This window comes from Salvelinus sp. IW2-2015, linkage group LG27 (assembly GCF_002910315.2).
Source record: "Salvelinus sp. IW2-2015 linkage group LG27, ASM291031v2, whole genome shotgun sequence".
In the NCBI taxonomy this organism is placed as follows: Eukaryota; Metazoa; Chordata; class Actinopteri; order Salmoniformes; family Salmonidae; genus Salvelinus; species Salvelinus sp. IW2-2015.
Window position 1 is genome coordinate 6,612,401 of NC_036867.1, and position 24,134 is coordinate 6,636,534.

General features: G+C 41.7%; 1 protein-coding gene across 4 annotated transcripts in view; it reads left to right on the forward strand.

Annotated features, from left to right (window-relative positions):
- Positions 1-24,134, forward strand: part of LOC111953543 (lethal(3)malignant brain tumor-like protein 4) — a 128,244-nt gene that overhangs the window by 92,588 nt on the left and 11,522 nt on the right. For all 4 annotated transcript variants that reach the window (XM_023972901.2, XM_023972902.2, XM_023972903.2 and 1 more), the window contains one exon: positions 18,511-18,683. In XM_023972901.2, coding sequence (XP_023828669.1) covers positions 18,511-18,683 — 173 coding nt within the window. The remainder of the gene's footprint in view (positions 1-18,510; positions 18,684-24,134) is intronic.

The window sequence follows — 24,134 nt, forward strand, 5'->3', positions numbered from 1 at the left end:
GCACAGCGGAGAAGTTATGGTGGAATTCGAAATGGTCAGTGATCTGTTTGTTAACTTGGCTTTCGAGGACTTTAGAAAGGCAGGGCAGGATGGATATAGGTCTGTAACAGTTTGGGTCTAGAGTGTCACCCCCTTTGAAGAGGGGGATGACCGCGGCAGCGTTCCAATCTTTAGGAATCTCGGACGATACGAAAGAGAGGTTGAACAGACTGGTAATTTTGGGTTGCAACAATGGCGGCAGATAATTTTATAAAGACAGGGTCCAGATTGTCTAGCCCAGCTGATTTGTACGGGACCAGGTTTTGCAGCTCTTTCTGAACATCTGCTATCTGGATTTGGGTGAAGGAGAAGCTGGGGAGGCTTGGGCATGTAGCTGTGGGGAGTGTGGAGCTGTTGGCCAGGGTTGGGGTAGCCAGGAGGAAAGCATGGCCATCCGTAGAGAAATGCTTATTGAAATGCTCGATTATCGTGGATTTATCAGTAGTGACAGTGTTTCCTAACCTCAGTGCAGTGGGCAGCTGGGAGGTGCTCTTATTCTCCATGGACTTTAGAGTGTCCCAGAACTTTTTGGAGTTAGAACTACAGGATGCACATTTCTGTTTGAAAAAGCTAGCCTATTAATGGGTGGGTGCGTATGAGAAGAGGGGAGACTTTACCAGATTGAAGTCTTGTCATTGCAAGGAATATACAATTATTTACGATCGTACCTCGTAAATGATCAACAATGTTCAGCATTATGAATGTTGGATTTGGCCCCATTCAGCACTAATAAGTAAATCACTAATTGACTAATTCAGCCATATGAATGAGTCATTCTGGTACTTGGATATATGATTAAATGTAATTGGGTTTAGTGGCTTAATGCTAGCCATGCTCCTCAGCTAGCCACATTTAATTGAATTGCTTCTACTCTTCCAAAATGTTATCTTTTCAACAAATCAACAGTATTTTTCTGTAGTTACATGGCAAGCCATGAACTACCCTATGGATGATGAGACCGTGATGTTTTATAGGTGTAGAGTATTTGTAGTCGTGTTCGTGTTCCTATCCTATTGTAGTCGTGTTTTTTTACGAAACCTTACCCAGTTATCTCTTGAGGTACGCAGCACCTGACCTTTATTTAACAGGAGGCTTTGGGTAATTAGTTGTCATGGAGAACTTAGAAGTTAAGAAACCGATACCACACACTTCAAATAATCACTAACGGTCCTTGTGACCCTCTATAAAAATGTAACCTTTATTTAACTAGGCAAGTCAGTTAAGAACAAATTCTTATTTACAATGACGGCCTACCCCGGCCACACCCGGAAGACACTGGGTCAATTATGTGCCGCGCTATGGGACGCCCAATCACGGCTGGGTGTTATACAGCCTGGAATCRAACCAGGGACTATAGTGACGCCTCTTGCACTGAAATGCAGTGCCTTAGACCGCTGCGCCACTCGGGAGCATATAAACCCCCATGCTGGTGAATACAATGCAGGCTGTGGGTTTGAAAAGCCTACTTATCTTGTCAAACAGAGATATTTATCTTCTGCCTGCCGACAGTCTCTCTGTTTGTTGCGACGAATGATTAATAGTCTTTTCTCAGAACTGCTCATGCATTTTGGAAGCCTTCAGGCCCTCAGGCAAGTATTTCTATAATGATTCTCGGGACCTAGAATAACTTTTATTTCATATTTTATATCCTTAGTACTTTGATTTTAAATCAAGGGTTTATTCATTTAACATCTATATGGACAGCAATGAAAAGGAATGTGGAGAAAGCCTTTAATCCYCTACTTTAGTTTTTCATGATGAATAAGATGACAAAGACTGACAGTGACAGGTCGRAGACAGTGACAAAGAACAGACACGAAAGATCGATTGAGACAAGGGGACATGACAAAGCTTTTCAGAGAAACTCTGCTGAAAAATGTGTAGTGACGCAATCCTGAAATAATCAATGCTCCCTAGATATTTGTTGACTCCAAAGTGTGAGTGCTTTAAAGGGCATTTATGTAGCATGAGATTCCTGGGGAAATGCTGTGCTAAGGGGAATGCATATGTGTCACGACTCACTAAGAGTCTCACTAACCCAACACCATGACTACAGAGAATTTCCAAAAAGCAAGTGGCTAATTGGATGAGTAACGTCAGTATGGCTGCAACTTAGACATTTTGTCTATTGTCTTTTTGTTTTATGTAGACGTCCGTTTCCCAACCTGATCTCAGTTATTTTTGTAGGCTATTTAAATGGATCTGAGCCTGGTACACAAATGTCTCATCACTCCGACTCAGATACGGACTTGGTATGGCTTGTTGAGGGTACATAAACTCACTCTAGTCAGCATTGTTGTACAGTCAGTCAGCCGACAGCCTCATTCAGTCAGACTAGTGTAGCTAACTTTCTGTACAAATCGTCTCTGTAAAGCCAGACGCAACTTCAAATGGCCCAACGGTTTGAGTCAAAGTGTATGCTTGGGGGGAAAAGTCAGTGAAAACGTTGACTATAAACTAGATGCCTTAATGGGGCCAACAGACTCGGAATTCAAGATCTGACCCGRGACCCAAGGGGGTAACCAATAAGCATACTACATACTCAATTTACGTCACAAATAGTGTGGTTAGTATGAGTATTCGAACACAGCTCTACATTTGCACGAGGGCCAGGTAGCCTAGGCCTACCTATACTTCTACRCGTAATCAGGTTTGAGTACTTACTCAAGATTGACAGAAGCGCTCCAAACAAAAGACAATGCATGAATTGACAACTCATAAATGGAATGAAATAAACMAAAACGTTTTTCTCACAAGTGTAGCCTAGGTTGTGCGCTCTGTAAACAACATGTCTACTCCTAAAATGCCAACGGTAACTGTAATAATAATATATTGAATGCATGAACAGAAATTACATAATCAACGAACATTGTAGATTAGAAATGATGGTAGTTAACGGTAAATGTATTACTGGGGATACTGGTGTGCCATCCCCGTGGCCTCCGCAATGGATTAGTCCACTCAGACAGGCGTGAATCAGACAGGTGTCTCGTGTTCCATAACATTTTTTGTAAATATTTTCCACTGATGGACTAAGAAAAATCGACCAAACAATCGACCAGCCAAGTAAATCCAGTCAACCCTAGTGCAATTAAAATGTATTTATCGACCGGACCCGATTRGACTTTGTTAATTTAGTGTTTGTGGGAAGAGAACTGCACGAGCTTGTTATGCGTCAGCCAATTGCAACTGGTTGCTCACCTCACATGCGCCTGCTGCTGAGGAGAGAGAGTGAGTGAGTGAGTTAAAGGAGCCTTGGTCTAGGCTAGCCTACTTTTGATTGCGAAGATGGAGTTMATTTTTATTGAAGTAAAATGAAAGTTCAAGGAGAAAGAGTATAGTGAAAAGAAGCCGACAAGTGGAATGTCYTCGGGRACAAGTTTAAATGTTGTAGTTGACAAAGATGAGAAGAACGTTGGCGCGGCCMAATGGACTGTGTGCAACTCGCTATTCAGGTTCGATGTAATTTTCGACCTTTCCTTAATCTATTGTTGTATTTATTATCAGTTGTTTAGTTGTTATTATTATTGTAAATCATTATTATTACTGTAGGCCTATTTGATAATCTAAACCAGTTCTTTAAATATCCTATGCAAAAAGTGTCTTGTTTCATTTGGTTGAGACATTTTCGTTGGCTAAATTAAGGTGTAACTGTCTTTTTGATTTTGTGCTCTGTATTTAGTTTAAGGTTAAAGTAGGCCTGTTGTAAAAGACATAGCATTAGCCTATTGCTGTCATTTGTTGGGTAGGCCTACGGTAGGCAATCACCTTGTTGGTAATAGCTGCCATATAGACCTAGCCTAAAAGGTTTTATTCTGTTGAGCCATTTTCGTTGGCCAAATGAAGTTCCAGCTGTAATGTTGTGTTTGCCGCAATGTAATAGAATTACCGGGAGGCCTACTATGCTACTCACATTCAAACCATGAAAAGGAAAAACCAAAGAGGGCAAGATGCAAAACGTAATTTAATGACCCATTATAATAACCTGTTTGTATTTTCCTTATAAACAATGACTTGACTTACTTTTGATATTACCATAATAAAGTTAAGAAACTTTTTGTTTAGGTGTGGTATGGCTATCAGGCTTAGCTATGTAGGCCTATGAAGGCAGTGCACAACTGACAGTTGAACATGAGGTGGGGAAGAATGTTTTAGGCCTATCAGGTGTTACTCCTTTAATCTAATAATCTAATAATTATCTTTATAACAAATATCCTGATCAGAAATGTATGAATTAGATTCCTTCTGTACACCTATATCTGCATAGCAGTAGTAGCTGCTATCTGACAACTATGAAGAAATCCATGTCGATATCGGGAACATGGTGCCGGCGTATCTCCATCTTTGTCTCTRTCTCTCTAGGGCTAGGCCTAAGCTTGGCCTAAGCTTGTCTCCCTTAATATTTTATTTAAGAAATATGAATATCATGCAGTGGACGCCTAGGCGTATAGGCCTATATGCATGCAATGCCCTGATACATTTAGCGCTCAAATCTCCGACGGCTGAACCGTGAGTTAGACAATTATTGTTTTAGGAAGTAAAAACCAATACAACGATAGACTATGAAGTTTTGAATATGCTACACATCCAACTATGCGGAGGCAATCATGTGTTCTAATGATGAACTCGGTTCTCTCTGGGAAAACTGAATTTAGGTTTTCCGCCGGGGTGTGAACCTGGGACCCTTACATTTTCCACTGCAGCTCCTTTTATTAGTCTTCCACCCGAAGGGGCAGATCTGCAGGACTCTCGCCAGTCTCCTCTGGATAGAGGGAGAGAGATTCAACCTTCATTTTCCCTACCTTAAATGTATTCAGACCTGGACAGAGGCCCTGGGTCCAATTCATCAAGTCATTCCCCCTTTTAAGCAGAGGCCACTTCTAAAGATGGCACTTGGCTGAGGTGATATCTCATTGCGTTAAAATTCCCCCATCCTTGAGGACAGCGTTTTGAGGGCACACAGCAGTTGGTTGGAAAGCTGGGGTGTTTCTTCTCTTTACATTATACATTATTGATGCTGTAGCAGAGCTGTCCATTGATGCTTTTATTCTTGAAGAGAAGCTCAAGAAAAATTGTTTCTCAGTCACACAGTTCTTCAGTCATCATTACATTGGTTTTAAACTGCTGCTTTGTGTGTACAATCAGAATGATGATTATTGATGTGCTATGATCAACGTCATCTGTTTGTGTGTGATTTACCATGATAATACATAGCCATTCATCTTTGTTATAGCCACTCAGGCAACAGTGTGACGCGTTCCCATTACCTGGGGAGGTACAGATCTATGCACCAAAAAAAACAGCCATGACAAGCCGCCAGCCTCCTGTAGGCTGGCGGCTTGCTTCAGGTAATACATTGTGACCGTTGCCATGGCAATCATATCCAGGGCCTTTCTGTGTGTGCCTGCTAGCAGTGCAGTGGAGCTTACCTGGGATACCACTGTCACTGACACTGCCTGGCAGGCTGACATGTACGACTCTCTCCCCTTGTCTACTCTCTCTCCACCCAGGCACAAGCAGCTAGAGTTTAGCTGGAGGCTGGAGGCCTCAGCCAGTGCTAGAGTGTGTAGAGTGTGTAATATGTGACATGTTCGTCCCAAGGTACCCAGCTGAGAGGACCCAGGGCGTCTTCACGTAACATACACGTTTGAGCTGCTACCACAGAGGAGTATGCTGGGGTCACACAATCCCAGCTGGCCACACAGAGAACACACACGCACACCCATGCACATACAGACTGGCTCAGCGCGATGAGCAGATCTTTTATTTTCAGATGTGGCTATTATCTCATTGCCCCGACGATTGAAATATGTTTTTTGTTTGTTTGTAGTGTGCTTGTGTTCAGGTCAAGAGGTGTAACTTATCTAGATGTAGAATAGCTCATTTAAGATTCACAGTACAGTCCACTTTGTTGTCTTTTATAATATTTTCTAAGAAAAGCRTTGCGAACTACCAATGATTAATCACCTGTAACAGCCAATAACTGTTTCGCTAGCACAGACAAGAATATATTCTGGGATGCGCATCGACKATGTCCGTAYGKACATACTGTATCCCAACCAGAAGCCATGGATTACAGGAAACATCCGTACTGAGCTAAAGGTTAGAGCTGACACTTTCAAAGAACAGAACACTAATCCAGACGTTTATAAGAAATCCCGCTACGGGGCTATCCCGCTACGGTTCGATCCCAGGCTGTATTACAACTGGCCGTGCTCGGGAGTCCCATAAGGCAACGCACAATTCGCCCAGAGCCGTCCGGGCAAGGAGTGTGGCTCATCGCACTCTAGCAACTCCTTGTGGCGGGCCGGGAGCTTGCAGGCTGACCTCGGTYGTCAGTTGAAAGGTGTTTCCTTCGACACATTGATGCAGCTGGCTTCCGGGTTAAGCGAACGGGTGTTAAGGAGTGAGGTTTGGTGGGTCATGTTTCGGAGCACRMATGACTCGACCTTCGCATCTCCCGAGCCCGTTAGGGAGTTGCAGCGATGAGGCAAGATCGTAATAAAAAATACAAATATAACCTATTACGCCAGCTCTGACGCTTGTCTGATGTGGCAGGACTTGCAAGCTATCAATGATTACAAAGGGAAATCCAGCCATGAGCTGCCCAGTGACGCACGCTTATCAGATGAGCAATTCTGAACAAAAATATAAATGCAAAATGTAAAGTGTTTGTACCATGTTTCATGAGCTGAAATAAAAGATCCCAGAAATGTTCCATACGCACAAAAAGCTTATTTAGCTCAAATGTTATGCACACATTTGTTTACATCCCTGTTAGTGAGCATTTCTCCTTTCCCAAGATAATCCATCCACCTGACAGATGTGGCATATCATGAAGCTGATTAAACAGCATGATCATTACACAGGTGCACCTTGTGCTAGGGTCAGTAAAAGGCCACTCTAAAATGTGCAGTTTTGTCACACAAGACAATACCGCAGATGTCTCAAGTATTGAGGGAGTATGCAATTGGCATGCTGACTGCAGAAATGTCCACCAGAGCTGTTGCCAAATAATTTTATGTTGATTTCTCTAGCATAAGCCGCCTCCAATGTCGTTTTAGAGAAATGTGCAGTACGTCCAAACGGCCTCACAACCGCAGACCATGTGTAGCCACGCCAGCTCAGGACCTCCACATCCGGCTTCTTCACCTGCAGGATCGTCTGAGACCAGCCACCCGGACAGCTGATGAAACTGTAGGTTTTCACAACCAAAGAATTTCTGCACCAACGGGCAGAAACCATCTTAGGGATGAGTGCACATCTGAGTGCACATTGTCCTTACCAGGGTCTTGAGCTGACTGCAGTTCGGCATCGTAATTGACTTCAGTGGGCAAATGCTCACCTTCGATGGCCACTGGCACGCTGGAGAAGTGTGCTCTTTATGGATGAATCCTGGTTTCAACCGTACCGGGCAGATGGCAGACAGTGTGTATGGCGTTGTGTGGGTGAGCGGTTTGCTGACGTCAATGGTGGCGGCGGGGTTATGGTATGTGCAGGTATAAGCTACAGACAACGAACACAATTGCATTTTATTGATGGTAATTTTAACGCACAGAGATAACGTGACGAGGTCCTGAGAACCATTTTCATGCCATTCATCAGCCGCCATCACCTCATGTTTCAGCATGATAATAGCCACAATCAACAGCCTGATGAACTCTATGTGAAGGAGATGTGTCGTGCTGCATGAGGAAAATGGTGGGCACACCAGATAGTGACTGTTTTTCTGATCCACTCCCCTTATTTTTTGGGAGGGTATCTGTGACCAACAGATGCATATCTGAATTCCCATGAKGATTCCTTAGTTGTTCATTTTCTTGAAATCTAAAARCACAACCTACATTCGAGCCAATGTCTTAAGTAGTCAAACATGTTATTACTCCCACCTCGTGAAAGTAACAAACTGACACGTTTTCATTTTCGTCAAAAACATAWATCGAAGAAGTGCCTTTGATTTKATGGCCTGCACATGCGCGAGACGACCGTTAGACCCGGTGACGTGTTTCTGCACATGAGCGTAGCTAGCCAGCGTTGCTATGACATCGCCTACAAGCGTGATTGGGGATTTCTATTGGAGAAGCTGGTTCTGCCCATCTTCATACTGTACTGTCTTTGTTGTTTCTTTGTAGACAATAATAAAGATCAGTGCTAAACAGTGGATGCAGATCCCTTGGAGCATACATACTGTGAAAAAAACAAGAACAAGTTATCTTTTGTAAAACAAAAAAGATGGCCATGGCCATGATATGTGAAATGGTTGCATATGTAATTTTTGGTTCCAACATAATGATAAAGTATTCATTGTGCTTTAAATCATGTGCATTGTCTCTCTATATGAGAAAAAAGAATACCTATCCTCCAGAAAAGGCATTGACAAGTATAACTTTAAATTGCCCCCTCTACGTGAAAGGCGTATCATGCCTCAGCAGAGATTCAGCTTCAAAGTGATTTTCTGGCTGCTCCCATCATTTCTTATTTATTGTTGCATCATTAGATTCATATTTCAAGGAGACAACACGAGTAAGGCTGTGGTATGGAGGTCTTCCCTTTGTGCCACGTCAAGACTGTTCCAACCTTAATTCAACTTGAATTCAACTTGAATTCACCCTTATTCTGTTATATCGCCTTCACATCATTAATTTACTTCAGCACATTTGACTTTGGTGATGCAGCCTTTCCGAACTGGGATTGAGGTTCCGTTGAATTTGGAGTGACTATATAAAGCCACGGACTCTGCTGTAAATCGGCTGAAGCACTGGATTCTTCTTCCCTCTCTTTTCCCTCTTCTCTTGTAATGGCAGATCAGGCCTGTTTTGTGAGCGAGAKGGAGGAGGAGCAGAGATGGATTTAACAGAGCTGACTGGTAGCCAGTCAGTAATTTAATTACTGTGCCTCGCTTTGCAGGACGTGCTGCTGTACATCAAAAAATTATCCTTAAAGCTGAGAACCACGATAGGCCAAACGGCGTCACTGCCCGCCCCAGACGCATGTGTTATTGTTTTTGTTTGAGGAAATGAGCATCCAGCGCCGTGGTTAATAAAACATAGTACATACCAGTGGCGGTCGCTGCCATTTRACATGAGGGAGGATGATTCTTTTTTTTWATGAGCATGGCCTTATTTCTATTACAGCAAATTGGATGACTGTCATTCATATTCCATTTTCCCAGCTCAATGTAACATCGATAGGTTTAGGCTACTAAATGATACTCAAATTCTCCCTGTACCCAACATGAGGTTGCTACAACCTAGCCTATGAAGGAAAGTTTACAACGTAGGTACACGGGTTGAGAGAATTTTGAGTAATCAAGGTGACAAGCAGTGACACATTTAGTACTGCCCTGCACACTCTTGCCTGCATCTAGCTGATCTAGGGTGTAATCATTAGTTCAACAGTTGCAAATGAGAGTTTCTATTGGACAAATTCGGGTATGTTTATCCCCGTTTCCAACAGAATCGGCGGAATGAATACACCCCTGATCACACGCAAACAGTTCACTTTCATAGCAGCCACATAAATACAGCATGGTCACTTTGCTGGTTGTACATATAATTCCTTCTCGCTATCTACACCCTCTCCTCTTACCTTTTCCCTTCGCTTCTGGACATCAGTGCACGACACATCAGCTGTCTGTGACCAGACGAAAAAACCTTTCCAAGCCAAACCTTTATATCRTGACCGCTAACCACTACACACAGGGTACATTGTTGTCTCGTCATGGTCAACTAGAACTACAACTAACACATTAGTAAACCCGCTACAATCATGCAGTACAGTGTACAGTCAGAAAGCAGTTTAGCAGTTACACTGGTGGCAATAAATTAATAAAACCAAAAGGTGCATGGCAACAGCCGGATAAGATGAGGAAAAAGAAGGAACCCGCACACTGCTCTTGATCGTATCACTGATCTTTAATAAGCTTTACGTATCGTCCTCACGGCCTTCGTCAGAGCTTTTGTGAGTTTTTTTAAATTAGCACCCTTATGTAGACCTAGCCCCACCCATACCYGTTCCATGCATGGAAAGGGGTTGGAGGCGAAGGAAAAACAAATAAGTACTACCAAATATAACAATATGCATTTCATAAATATTCAAATAAAGTGTGTACATAAAATGTATTAAACACGTCTGTAAAACCACAATGAGTACATTGACCTACCAAGCAAGTTTTCATAAATCATTGTGTACAGTGTAAGAAAAATGTCAGAGTAATCTGAAATAGGGGCATAATTCATGTTMAAATTTACAACATAACGTACATAGGCATTTCATCATTAAGACCTTTTAGGAAATAATGTCTGGAGGGTGAAAATCCCAAAACATTCTGGCTGATTTTCTTTTGTGGCTGGCAGTTGCATGAACCAATTTATCGCGTAAATAAAACATGCCAGTGTTTCCTGACTGCATCTCCTACTTTTTGCGAGTTCAAAGTATATGTAGTTGTGAACATTACAGAGTGTTCTTTAGCTTTAGGGGGTATTTTTTGTAGCAGTTCATCTTGTGTTTCCCCAATGCCAAATTAAGCGCTTCATCCACACATTGTGGAGAATAGCCTCTTCTTAGAAACCTATAGCGCTTCTCTGCTGCTTTTTCTAAAAAGTCCTGAAAATGATTTGTTGCAAGTTAGGGAGGAGGGGGGGTTTCACACCTAGCTCCACCAAGTTGTGGAGAGGTTCACACCTAGCTTGGCTATTAGACAATTCTTTAGTAAAGGTTAAATAGTTTATTGTTCAGCTAATAGACCATCCTGCTATGCTTGTGAAAACTAATAATACTTTTCCCCCTTTCCACATGTTAAAGATTCCAATTGATAAAGTGTTTTTGGGCCACAAACGGCCCCAACCCCAATTAATACATTTGGGCACAGTCAATAGCGTGCTGGACTTCAGGCTAGAATGTTGATGGTTCGAAACCTGCTCCCTGCTTTCTATAATGATTGAGTTTGATACACCTGGTATTGGATATGGCTGGCAAAAAACGTGCTCAATAGCGATTTTTGTAAATTAACTTTATGACAAACAAATATGCACAATTGTTTGTCTCTACATTAACTTACATATTCCTCTCAATTGTACATGTTTTGCTTGACTCGTTATGACGTTATAACTACATACATTTGCTTCCCCGTAATGTTTTGTCAGCCATCTTTGCTGAAGTCACCAGGGACGGGTGGCCCGCGTCAAATTCGTCATTGGAACCACTCGATATGATTGGTCATATAAAAACCTTGGTGCCCAAATGCATACTGAGTGCTCTAACTCTCCCTTGTGGTGTTCTGGAGCAATGAAGCCGTGATGCTGGGTACCTCTAAGTCCCGCGGTGTAAGCTAGCAACTTTTAAAGGAGGAACCACTGTAGGTGTGTCCAAACCTTTGACTGGTACTGTATATAAATATTAGGATGAGCAATGTTGGAGTGGCATTGACTAAAATAGAATAGAATACAGTATATACATTTGAGATGAGTAAATCAGTATGTAAACATTATTAAAGTGATAGTGTTCCATTATTAAAGTGGCCAGTGATTCCATGTCTATGTATGTAGGGAAGCAGCCTCTAAGGTGCAAGGTTGAGTAACCGGGTTTGCCCAAACACCTGGGTTTCATTCTCGCCACAGGTACTGATTCAGACCTTGGACACCAGGTGAGTGCAATTAACTACCAGACAGAAGCAAAAACCAAGTTAATGCCCTCCATGCAGGACTTTAATTGGATATCCATACAACATATTGCGACATTGTATATTTTTGTGGAATTGCACCCGTGTGTCCATACTTTTTATATAACTAGTGTATGTCATTTTGAAGCTGTTGAATGTTAATTAACCTTTTAGAGGTTATTTCTCTCTGAGACCATGGATGGGCCTTTCTGCTGTCCTGGCTCTCTCTCACTCTCTCCTGGCTCTCATTCACTCGCTCTTATCTCAAGTACATGTGGCCGTTAGGGGGATACTTAAGGCAGTCACTTGATACGCATTTCAACCCCTCTGTTCAYATCTCTCTGTGAATATTTTTAAACGGTGTGAGCTGCACTGTGTTATTTGAGGATGCAAAGCCTCTTTAAGCTTCTCCACTTAGATAAACCTCTCCTCAAGCAGTCTGATTTAATACATTTTATTATTAACTTCATCACGATTGATTAGGCTTACTAATAACCATAGGCATCTATCTCATTTAGCGTAAGTAACCTCAAAGCATTTTCAAAACAAATATCTTGTTTCACTAATCACGATTAATAGTTACACTCAAATACACAGCGTAAGGTCGGCGCYATCGTGTAATTAACGCTACGAAACACATTGTTCTGGTTTCTGCCTGGCGGTGCTGGTATCAATACATCAGTCCAGTGACAACAAAGACTGCTTGCATCACCGGGGGAATGATAATGGGTGTAGGTTCGAGTTGTGGGCTCCAATTTGAAACCAGGGGTCAGCGGCTTATAGATTTTCCTACATTCACGAGTGAGCGAAGCGTCACGAGATTAGCTTTCATTAGCTCTAGCACTAGCCCGGCAGTAAGTAACTGTTTTCTTGGTGACGGTGCAGGTAGTCAGTATACGGTTAAAGCTCATGCGGAGGCTTTGGTAGCAGCAGTCTGTTTTGGACTGAGAGAAGTTTCACGCTCACTGGGGGATGAAAGACACATGTTTCACCACCACAGGGGATTCTTTGAATGAAGACGTGTTTGCCAGGAATAAATGTTTAGCACTTTTCTTTTGTGTTTGTGAAGTGTTTGAAGTCTGCGGGGCTCGCAGCATTAAACAAACAAACTGCCCTGACTTCACAGGACTCCATCATTTTCGGATTTACAGTTGAAGTCGGGAGTTTACATACACTTAGGTTGGAGTCATTAGAACTCGTTTTTCAACCACTCCACAAATTTCTTGTTCACAAACTATAGTTTTGGCAAGTCGGTTAGGACATCTACTTTGTGCATGACACAAGTAATTTTTCCAACAATTGTTTACAGACAGATTATTTCACTTATAATTCACTGTATCACAATTCCAGTGGGTCAGAAGTTTACATATACTAAGTTGACTGTGCCTTTAAACAGCTTGGAAAATTCCAGAAAATTATGTCATTGATTTAGAAGCTTCTGATAGGCTAATTGACATCATTTGAGTCACATCCACAGGTACACCTCCAATTATTTCAAGGCATACCTTCAAACTCAGTGCCTCTTTGCTTGACATCATGGGAAAATCAAAAGAAATCAGCCAAGACCTGGTTCATCCTTGGGAGCAATTTCCAAACGCCTGAAGGTACCACGTTCATCTGTACAAACAACAGTACGCAAGTATAAACACCATGGGACCACGCAGCCGTCATACCGCTCAGGAAGGAGACGCGTTCTTTGGAGCGAAAAGTGCAAATAAATTCCAGAACAACAGCAAAGGACCTTGTGAAGATGCTGGAGGAAACGGGTACAAAAGTATCTATATCCACAGTAAAACGAGTCCTTTATCGACATAACCTGAAAGGCCGCTCAGCAAGGAAGAAGCCACTGCTCCAAAACCATCATAAAAAAAGCCAGACTACGGTTTTCAACTGCACATGGGGACAGAAATTGTACTTTTTGGAGAAATGTCCTCCGGTCTGATGAAACAAAAATAGAACTGTTTGGCCATAATGACCATTGTTTTGTTTGGAGGAAAAAGGGGGAGGCTTGCAAGCCGAAGAACACCATCCCAACCCATGTTGTGGGGGTGCTTTGCTGCAGGAGGGACTGGTGCACTCCACAAAATAGATGGCATCATGAGGAAAGAAAATTATGGGGATATATTGAAGCAACAACTCAAGACATCAGACAGGAAATTAAAGCTTAGTCGCAAATGGGTCTTCCAAATGGACAATGACCCCAAGCATACTTCCATAGTTGTGGCAAAATGGCTTAAGGACAACAAAGTCAAGGTATTGGAGTGGCCATCACAAAGCCCTGGCCTCAATCCTATAGAAAATGTGTGGGCAGAACTGAAAAAGCATATGTGAGCAAGGAGGCCTACAAACCTGACTCAGTTACACCAGCTCTGTCAGGAGCAATGGGCCAAAATTCACCCAATTTATTGTTGGAAACTTGTGGAAGGCTACCCGAAACGTTTGACCCAAGTTAAACAATTTGAAGGCAATGCTACCAAATACTAATTGAGGGGAAGTGTAAACTTGTGATGTGATGAAAGAAATAAAAGCTGAAATAAATCCTTCTCTCTACTATTATTAATATTTCACATTCTGAAAATAAAGTGGTGATCCTAACTGATCTAAGACAGGGAATTTTTACTAGGATTAAATGTCAGGAATTGTGAAAAACTGAGTTTAAATGTATTTGGCTAAGGTGTATGTAAACTTCCGACTTCAACTGTAGGTGAATGGAAATCGGTCCGGAACATTCAATCAATTTAAAGACGTCACTGAAGTGACAAATGTGTGTTTGACGAGACTTCATGGTCGAACCATAATGTCATACTGCACGGGACACCAGCAGTTTCAGTCTCCTGACAAAACTGTCTGGTATTTCTTACATAGTCACACACAGACAAACGGGGACACACACACTGGCCCCTTCCCTGGGGCCAGGCTGTCTCTCTAGTGTGACACACCATGTCCACTCTGTCCCCCCTGCAGCTCACTGACTGACGCCTATACCGCCCCAGAAAATGGCAGCCAACCCATTAACACATCCCCAGTCCTCCAGTCCCACTGTCTCTTGGTTCTCCACACTTTTGAAATTCAGCTCTGCTCGCCAGTAACATTTTAGCGAGACGCTTCCCGGGCTATGCCCAAATACTGTGAAAGGCCCTTTCTGTTTTCCCCTGCTCTCCCTGTTTCTTTCTCTCTCCCCCTCTCTCTTTCTCCATCTCTCACTCTCTGTCTCTCCACCTCTCTCTTTTTCTCTCCCCGTCGCTCCACCTCTCTCTCGCTCTTGCGCTCTCTCTATCTTTGCCTCTAGAGCCTACAAGCTGGGAAATCGCCGTTTCACTCAGAGTGGTGTGTGTGTGTGTACTTTAGTCATTGAGGCACAGCAGACAGATCCGCAACACAGCAAAGTCGCTGCTTTTGAAGGAAACATTGCCATGGTAACTACAGTATTGTACATAGTCTTTTTTTCTCCCGAGCTTGTTTTTTTGATGGAGCAAAATAGGTCAGGTTAATTGAATTTGTTTGTCTAAATATACAGACGCCAGATGTTTCCATTATTGATAGTGTATTTTTCATAGCTTAATACCTTTTCCATTTGATCAATCTCTTTTGTTGTCAAATCAAATAGCAAAGTGACGGTACACCTTGTGGCTGTTCTATTAATAGAAAACACAGGAGGAGGATGTTGGTTCAAGAACAGGAGGGTAAAATGCTAGAGGGATCCAATCAGGGATCTAATCCGTGATCCCTGTCTAGTTTTTTGGCCCGATATTTTGTTGTGGCGTATTTGTGCGCTACACATTATGGAGCTGTGCTGTGGACTTCCTGTCTCTGAGGGTGCTGTGCCACGGCCCCATCATCAAAGTTTTATGATCAAAGTGGGCCTGTGTTCGTGTAGTGACATTAAAGCTTTTTGTGTCGCGCCCTTTTTCTACAAACAGGAAGGAGGTGACTGGGCTTTCCCATGTCACATTGAGGCTGTGGTGGGGTTTGTGGCTGTGGCTGCTGTCAGCAGGAAGTCAGCTAAATGGAGGGAGCCCTAAAGTTGATTTGACAATACTTTTTGAGCTTTTTTTTGTTGATGTTTTGTATTGTACTAGGTCTTAGCGTCTCAAAATCCACATTCATGTTGGTGACATTATACTGTCATGTAGCCCTTATTTAACCAGGATCCAATTACTTKAGGTGCTGAAGGTGGAACTGAGTGATTTCCCCTTAGAAAGTCAAAATTGGTTATTTTGTCAAAATTCATGAAAACAAACTTTTGCTTTTTGGTCTGAATTTAAAGTTAAGGTTAGGCATTAGGGTTAGCCATGTGACAAAGGTTAGGATTAAGGTTAGGATTAGGTTTAAATGACGATTTTATGACTTTGTGGCTGTGCCAACTAGTGATTACTCTGCAAAGCTGCCTCCAGAAGAAGATACATGACGAAAAATGCTTACCTGCTTCTTTTTCGAGGGAGACCTGAAAGATGTTGAAGAATTATGGCGTTCCAAAAGAAAGTGCTTTCTTAAGAAAAGTCTGCTCCATCTTGCTGCGTTTTTTGGCTCACACTGTACTCATAATCCTTTTAACGTCTTGCTAAGWATGCTCTGATACGATGGACCAACAAAGAGATAAAGATCTACCATGCAGATGTCAGACATCATACGCTGCTTCTTTTATTTAGCAAAAAAACACACAAAAAAACATCTTAATTAGGCCACACTTCAAAGCTACTGAGTTGTCTCTGCAAGTTATTTGATTGTTCTTAATAATAACAGAGTACACCACAAAATGTAATAGGTTCAATGCTTCAAAGATGAGAGCAGAAGTGCAATAGAAAGGCAATATCAGACAAGGCACTCGAAAGGGTAGTATATCTGCATGTTTTAAGTTCTCACAGAAATCCACTTGCATTATACAGTATGATTGTGTGTAATAMAACACATTGATTTGAATCCTATTAATCCTAATCCTCTTAATAACTACTAAAAACCCTTTGGGGACTCATGTAAACTTGTAATTTTTTGTTGAATTCTTTGGACAAAGCCTGTACCATTGCTTATCAACCTTGCAGTGATCACACTCCCACTCTAGTATGCAGGTCATGTACAGTAACTTTAGCTTAGCAGACTGTTTTAATCATCCCAGCAGGCCTTTGCTGTACTGTACATTACCTCTACAGTGCCTTCAGAAACAATTCATACCCCTTGACGTATTCCACATTTTGTTCTTACAGCCTTAATTAAAAAAAAATACATGTTTTTTCTCACCCATTTACACAGTAACACCCAGTAACACCATCATGATAATGTAAAAACATGTTTTTTTTAATAGATTTTTGCTAATTTAAAATGAAATATAGAAATATCTAATTTACATAAGTATTCACACCCCTTAGTCAATACATGTTATAATCACTTTTAGCAGTGATTACAGTTTATTTCTGGGTAAGTCTCTAAGMGCTTTGCATACCTGGATTGTACAATATTTGCACTTTTTTATTTTTTTATTCTTCAAGCTCTGCCAAGTTGGTGGTTGGTCATTGCTAGACAGCCATTTTCAAGTTTTGCCAAAGATTTTAAAGCTGATTTAAGTCAAAACCGTAACTAGGCCACTCAGGAACATTCAATATTGTCTTGGTAAGGAACTCCAGTATATATTTGGCATTGTGTTTTAGGTTATTTTCCTGCTGAAAGGTGAATTTGTCTCCCAGTGTCTGTTGGAAAGTAGACTGAAGCAGGTTTTTCTCTAGAATTKTGCCTGTGCTTAGCTCTATTCTGTTTTTTTCCTAAAAACTCCCTTGTACTTGCTGATGGCAAGCATACCCATAACAGGGTGCAGCCACCACCATGCTTGAAAATATGAGGAGTGGTACTCAGTGATGTGTTGTTGGATTTGCCCCAAACATAACGCTTTGTATTCAGGACATAACATTTATTTCTATGCTACATTTTTGCAGTATTACTTTAGTGCCTTGTGGCAAACAGGATGAATGTTTTGGAATATTTGTATTCTGTACAGGCTTCCTTCTTTTCACTCTGTCATTTAGGTTAGTATTGTGGAGTAACTACAATGTTGTTGATCCATCCTCAGTTTTCTCCTTTCACAGCCATTTAACTGTTTTAAAGTCACCATTGGCCTCAAGGTGAAATCCCTGAGTGGTGTCCTTCCTCTCTGGTAACTGAGTTAGTAAGGACGCCTGTATGTTTGTAGTGACTGGGTTTATTGATACACCATACAAAGTGTAATTAATAACTTCACCATGCTCAAAAGGATATTCAATGTTTTTACCCATCGACCATCGTTGCGAGGCATTGGAAAAATTTGCTGGTCTTTGTGGTTGAATCTGTGTTTGAAATTCACTGCTCAAACGAGGGACCTTACAGATAATTGAATGTATGGGATACAGAGAGGAGGTAGTCATTCAAAAATCATGTTCAACACTATTATTGCACACAGTGACTCCATGCAACTTGTTAAGCAAATCTTTACTCCTGAAGTTATTTAGGCTGACAATAACAAAGGGGTTGAATACTTATTTACTTCAGATTTACGTTATTAATTTGTAAACATTTATAAAAACATAATTTCACTGGCATTATGGGATATTGTGTGTAGGCCAGTGACACAAAATCTCAATTTAATCAATTTAGTTTCAGGCTGTAACACAACAAAATGTGGGGAAAGTCAAGGGGTGTGAATACTCTCTCTCTCCTCACTCTCACACTCTCTCACTAGCTCACTTTCTCTTTCTTTCCCCACCGTCTTTTTCCTTTTCTCTCACTTTCTCACTCATTAACAAATTCACATTGGCAACCCACTAGTGACATGTACACCCTTCCCCCTCCAGAGCACAGCGTGGACAGCCTGCAGCAGGCCCTCCACCAGTCGGTGTTCCTGTCGGCAATGTCGGCCCACCCTGGCCGGGACCTGCCCCTATGCTGGGAGCAGCACTGCAAGCTGCTGCCTGGAGTGGCCGGAGTACAGGCCAGCCGTGTGGCCCACTGGACCGCGGACGAGGTGAGAGCACACACACATCCACGTGTACTTGCGTACATACACACATGGATCTGTAAATTGATGTTTCAAATTATGTAGGGACAAGCCGTGGCACATTTACGTGATAATGCCCGAGAAGCCGGTGTTTGGAGGATATATTGGCTCGGGTGTTGTTAGGCCCGAGACGTGCCAATATATCCTCCAAACACCAGCTTCGAGGGCATTATTATTATATTATGACATATTTTCATAAATAAAACGTTATTTTCATTCATTTATTCATACTATTTCATCCTTCCACAAGATATAGTCCTGACACAAATCTAGGGTTGCTACCCAAACTGGCTGTCGTTCTATCGGTTCGGTTGCCAGAGACGCGACCCAGTCGTTCAGTCTTTTTGTTCTGTATCTATGGACGTGACCCAGTCATCCGTTCCAAATATTCCATTGCCATACTGGCTGGCAACGTTTTTATCCCTTGCTTGCTAGCTAGCCAACTACGGCTGACTTACAGTCACGTCAAAAAGTGCAGGCAGAATAACAGCAAAGTAGCTGCATTTGCATTTGTTGAATCTGTTTTCTAGTGACATTTATTTGGGTACATCCATAACTTTGAGCTAATGAGGTGCAATTTCGCCTGGCATAGAACATGGGCTCACTTGTCAGTACACTGTTGTTCAAAGGAGCTAGCCAACAACACAGCTAACACATTCACTTCAAACTGAAGCTGGAAAGACAGCAAACTAACTGCACTTCGTTTCGTTTGACCTTTTTTCAATTGACATTTCTTTGTATATATCCATAAAATGATGCCAGCTGACTCATGATTTCGACCGGCTGAGAAACGCTGCCTACCTATTTGTCTCGTCCCGACACTTTCATTACTATGGGACAGCTGGAGATCGAATTTGAATATTGAAACAATGTTGAAAATGTCGGAGAGACAGACGGCAAGGTTTATAAAAATCTCTGCTTTTGAAAACTAAATGTTAGTCTAAAAGAAACGTGAGATAATGTCTATATGCTTTTTATAGTGGAGGTCAAGTTTGGGCTGTGGATTGCGCAGTCAGATGGAACAGAGTAAATAGGCATTTTAACGTCATAGATTTAGCCGGTGGTAACTTGTGGAATAGATACCAGCTGGAATGCGGTTTTAACCAATCAGCATTCAGGATTAGACCCACCTGTTGTATAAACTCATACAGTTCACACACACACACACACACACACAGACCCGTTGACATATGCTTGAGGATGTCTCACCTTTGTTTGTTTCACCTTAGTTTGTTTCATCATCTGGTATAGATCCTTGTATTGTTGAGATTGCTCTACATGTGGCTTTGCAATGTGCTGGGATTCTATTGCCTCTGACTTCACTTATAGAAAACCTTAACCCAGTCGTCTGTCAGTTGGGTTTATAGTGAACCAGATTCTCCTCACTTACTGTACTGTCCTGTCTGTTTCCACTTTGTCATTTCTCTTCTACTGCTGATGTCAGTCTTCACGCTCCAGAGAGAGCTTGACACCATAGCAACCAGGTGTGACCATAAACTTTGACCCTTGCAGCCAGAGCGCCTAGTTGTAAATAGACTCTGTGTGTGTGTGTGTGTGTGTGTGTGTGTGTGTGTGTGTGTGGTGTGTGGTGTGTTGGTGTGTGTGTGTGTGTGTGTGTGTGTGTGTGTGTGTGTGTGTGTGTGTGTGTGTGTGTGTGTGTGTGTGTGTGTGGACAGAATAAATAAACAATCTTGGGGTCGCTGTGTCTATTCATACCAGATATGATCAACTGTTTATTTCAGTTGATGAATTATGAACATAAGGAGAAATGCAATGACGCTAATGTGTAGGTCTATGAATCATAATGTTTTTAACCGTTTTATTTATGTGGTTCAATGCATTGTGCTTCATAATTTATCGTATGCCTACTCCATTGATAGTCTGTCAGTCCTCTTATATTGTTTCAAGCCAAATTGATATCAGTCCAAATCAATTGAAATGTCAGCTGTCACTCGAGAAAAAAAACAACCCTTGAATGTTTCCCTCTCTGGTTAGAATACGAGACACAAATTAAATGTCAGGATCCCTCAGCGGGCACCGCTCCACTCTAAGAATTAATTTACATGCACGACGTCCCGGTCTAAATGGCATGTGCGATGTGGCCAATGCCAAGGTCTGCCGTGCCCCATGCCATGATCCTCCCGCGGTTGCTAAGCACTCTCTCCATCTACGGGTGACGTTGATTGATGAGACGAGGACGGCTACCGGACCCAAAGTGATTTTTCAGCTTTCGCTACATACACACCACACCTTCTCCATTCCTCACCGCTATAGAGCATCTCCAATAGGCTTGGACAGCATAAAGTATATACCGTATACCGGGGTATTTGAAAATAGCCATAGGATGGTTTTTCAATACCGTTGAAACTACACTGAAGAAAAATATAAACGCAACATGTAAAGTGTTATTTCATGAGCTGAAATAAAAGCTGACAAATGTTCAGTATGCATAAAATTGTATTTCTCAAAAATGTGTTTACATCGCTGTTAGTGAGCATTTCTCCTTTGCAAGATAATCCATCCACCTGACAGGTGTGGCATATCAAGAAGCTGATTAAACAGCATGATCATTACACAGGCAAAAGGCAAACAACACAACACAATGCCACAGATGTCTCAAGTTTTGAGGGAGCGTGCAATTGGCATGCTGACTGCAGGAATGTCCACCAGAGCTGTTGCCAAGTAATTTAATGTTAATTTCTCTAGCATAAGCCGCCTGCAATGTCGTTTTAGAGAACAGTACATCCAACCTGCCTCACAACCGCAGACCACGTGTATGGCATCGTGTGGGCGAGCGGTTTGCTGATGTTAACATTGTGAACAGAGTGCCCCATGTTGGCAGTGGGGTTATGGTATGGGCAGGCATAAGCTACAACGAATACAATTGCATTTTATCGATTGCAATTTTTATGCACAGAAATACCGTGATGAGATCCCGAGGCCCATTTTTTTATTCCTAGTCATGTGAATTCCATAGATTAGGGCCTAATTAATTAATTTAAATTGACTGATTTCCTCATTTGACCTGTAACTCAGTAAAATCTTTGAAATTGTTGCATGTTGTGTTTATCTTTGTTCAGTATATTTCTATCAAGTTTTTCAATACATTTTAATATTTGTAGCAATTGTTTAAGTAAATACTTGCAGTCAACTTGTGCAATGCGTTACAAGATAAAGCAGATTTCGTTCTTCATTTCACCTGGCACATTATTTTACATTATGAAACTTAGTTCCCCAGAACTGTTCAGTCAGTCACGTGTTTGTTTGTAAATAACACAACCGGAGAAAGCTGAAGCAGGTGAGTCCAGCTGTGTATTGACAGGGGTCTTGTTTAATAATGAAAGTCAAGTGTTTTTTAGCTTCAATAGAGTGATCAGGCACATGCAACTATAGTTGTMCTTCACAGAAAATACATTCGTGCAACACATTCAGCAGAAAATAGCTTCATTTTCATCAGATGACAACAGAATTCAACTCTATTTGGCTGGCAGTCAAACAAGTAAATGAGTTTACAATGAAAAAGCAAGGTCTTTTTTGCAAAAAACGATGCATGGCCATCATATTTCTAATGTTTAGTCCTATCCTAATGTTTTGTTTAAAGTTCATCTTGGGGCCTCCCGAGTGGTGCAGTGGTCTAAGGCACTGCATCACAGTGCTTGAGGCGTCACTACAGACCCGGGTTCGATCCCAATTGGCCCAGTGTTGTCGGGGTTAGGGGAGGGTTTGGCCGGGGGGGGCTTTACTTGGCTACAGGAGAAAAGTACAGAGAAAAGTAGCAACACATCAGTCAGAGCACTGTCTMCTGATAGAATACCCTTTTTGTGAATTCTTATCTGAGTTTAGAAGTATAACTGAAGCACAAAATAAGTCTGATGCAGAGCAACAATTACAATAAGAAGCATTTTAGATCTGCGTTTATGAAACGCAGCAAGATATTTCTTATGCGTATTTATATTTTTTCCTGCGTGAAAATGCAAAATTCTGCATTAACACAACCCCTAAGTTTAACTTGCTATCTAAGTAAGTGTCTAAATTAATACGGTGACGCGGCATCATATTGTGTTAGCTTTCTGCCGTGTTTGAGAAGTCAAAGCCCTTTTGGATGAATTATTTGTACAGCTGCCACTGATATCTTGATTTCCTGCATTTTTTCTCCTCTCTGTTCTTGGCCRATCTGCTCCTCCCCTATCTTCTCTGAGCAGAGCAGGCAGGCCCGTTGCCCTAGCTACTCCAGACTCCACACAGAGATGGTGTGTAGACATGCTGTTAGAGATCCAGTACTGCTCTTCCTTCAGACAAGCATGCGTCAAAACTTTGTTCATTTGTACAATGTCTCTCGTTCACATTCGCTTAGAATTGTCTAAACTCACCAGAAATGACATTCGGTAGCTCCTACCTATATATGTATAACTTTAGGAGCTGGATTCCCTGACTTGGCAATTGTTAGCATATTTAGCTAGCAGCCTCCATGGAAATTCGCTATTACTTGTGCTACTTTTGTTAGCATTTTAGTAATAGACGTTCAAAGGACTTTTTTTGCGTTTTTGGGGCTCCTTTGTGTACTAAGCCGGTAATACCGTAAATCCCAGGGTGAGAGAAGGATGGTATGATGATATTAAAGTCTGGATACCGCCCAATCCTAATCTCCAATGGTAACGACAAATAGGTCACCCACCATTTGTAACGGGTTGGAGTTATTTCCAAACACCACGGCAGTGTTGAGAAGGGGGGTGGGGGGGGAAACAAGGTACCCCTAGGGAAAGAAAGAGAGCGAGAGAAGGGATGGGGAATGTTAAGATGTTAAGACTGAATAGTAGTGCTGAGCGATTAGTGCTTTTTGAGGTCGGTTCGATCACAAAAAAATGTATCACAGTTTTCAATTACGGTTTCGATTATATTTTTAGACATTAAATGCACTATGCATTTGGTGTGTATATAACATTTGTTTTATTTGATTATGTTATTATTTCATTCCAAGTCATTATCTCTGTTGTCTGACAAATTCACTATTTTAGTAGTTCTTCAAAGTAAATAAGGCATTTTAGACTTTTATGACTGCTGAATACTAACTATCAATCACTTAGATCATGTATTTTCAGGTAGAGATACCTCTCAAAGAAACTGCTTAGCATGTGCTGTCTATCCTTTCTTGATCGTGCGCTCTTCTCTCCGTCTCTCAATGGCCGGCACTCAATGGATTATGGTCATTGTAGTTAGTTTAGCGCAGAAAACGTGGCAATTATGTAGAGTATTGGCCTGTTGGAACTACAACTCCCTACGACATCGCACAGTTCGGGCTTGATCCGATATATCTCTAGAGAAACTGCATCGAGCTCACAGAAAAAAATAATAATAATGGAATTCAAATAATGGAACCACCGGCGAAATTTCAGTAACCGTCATTTCAGTTCATCACTC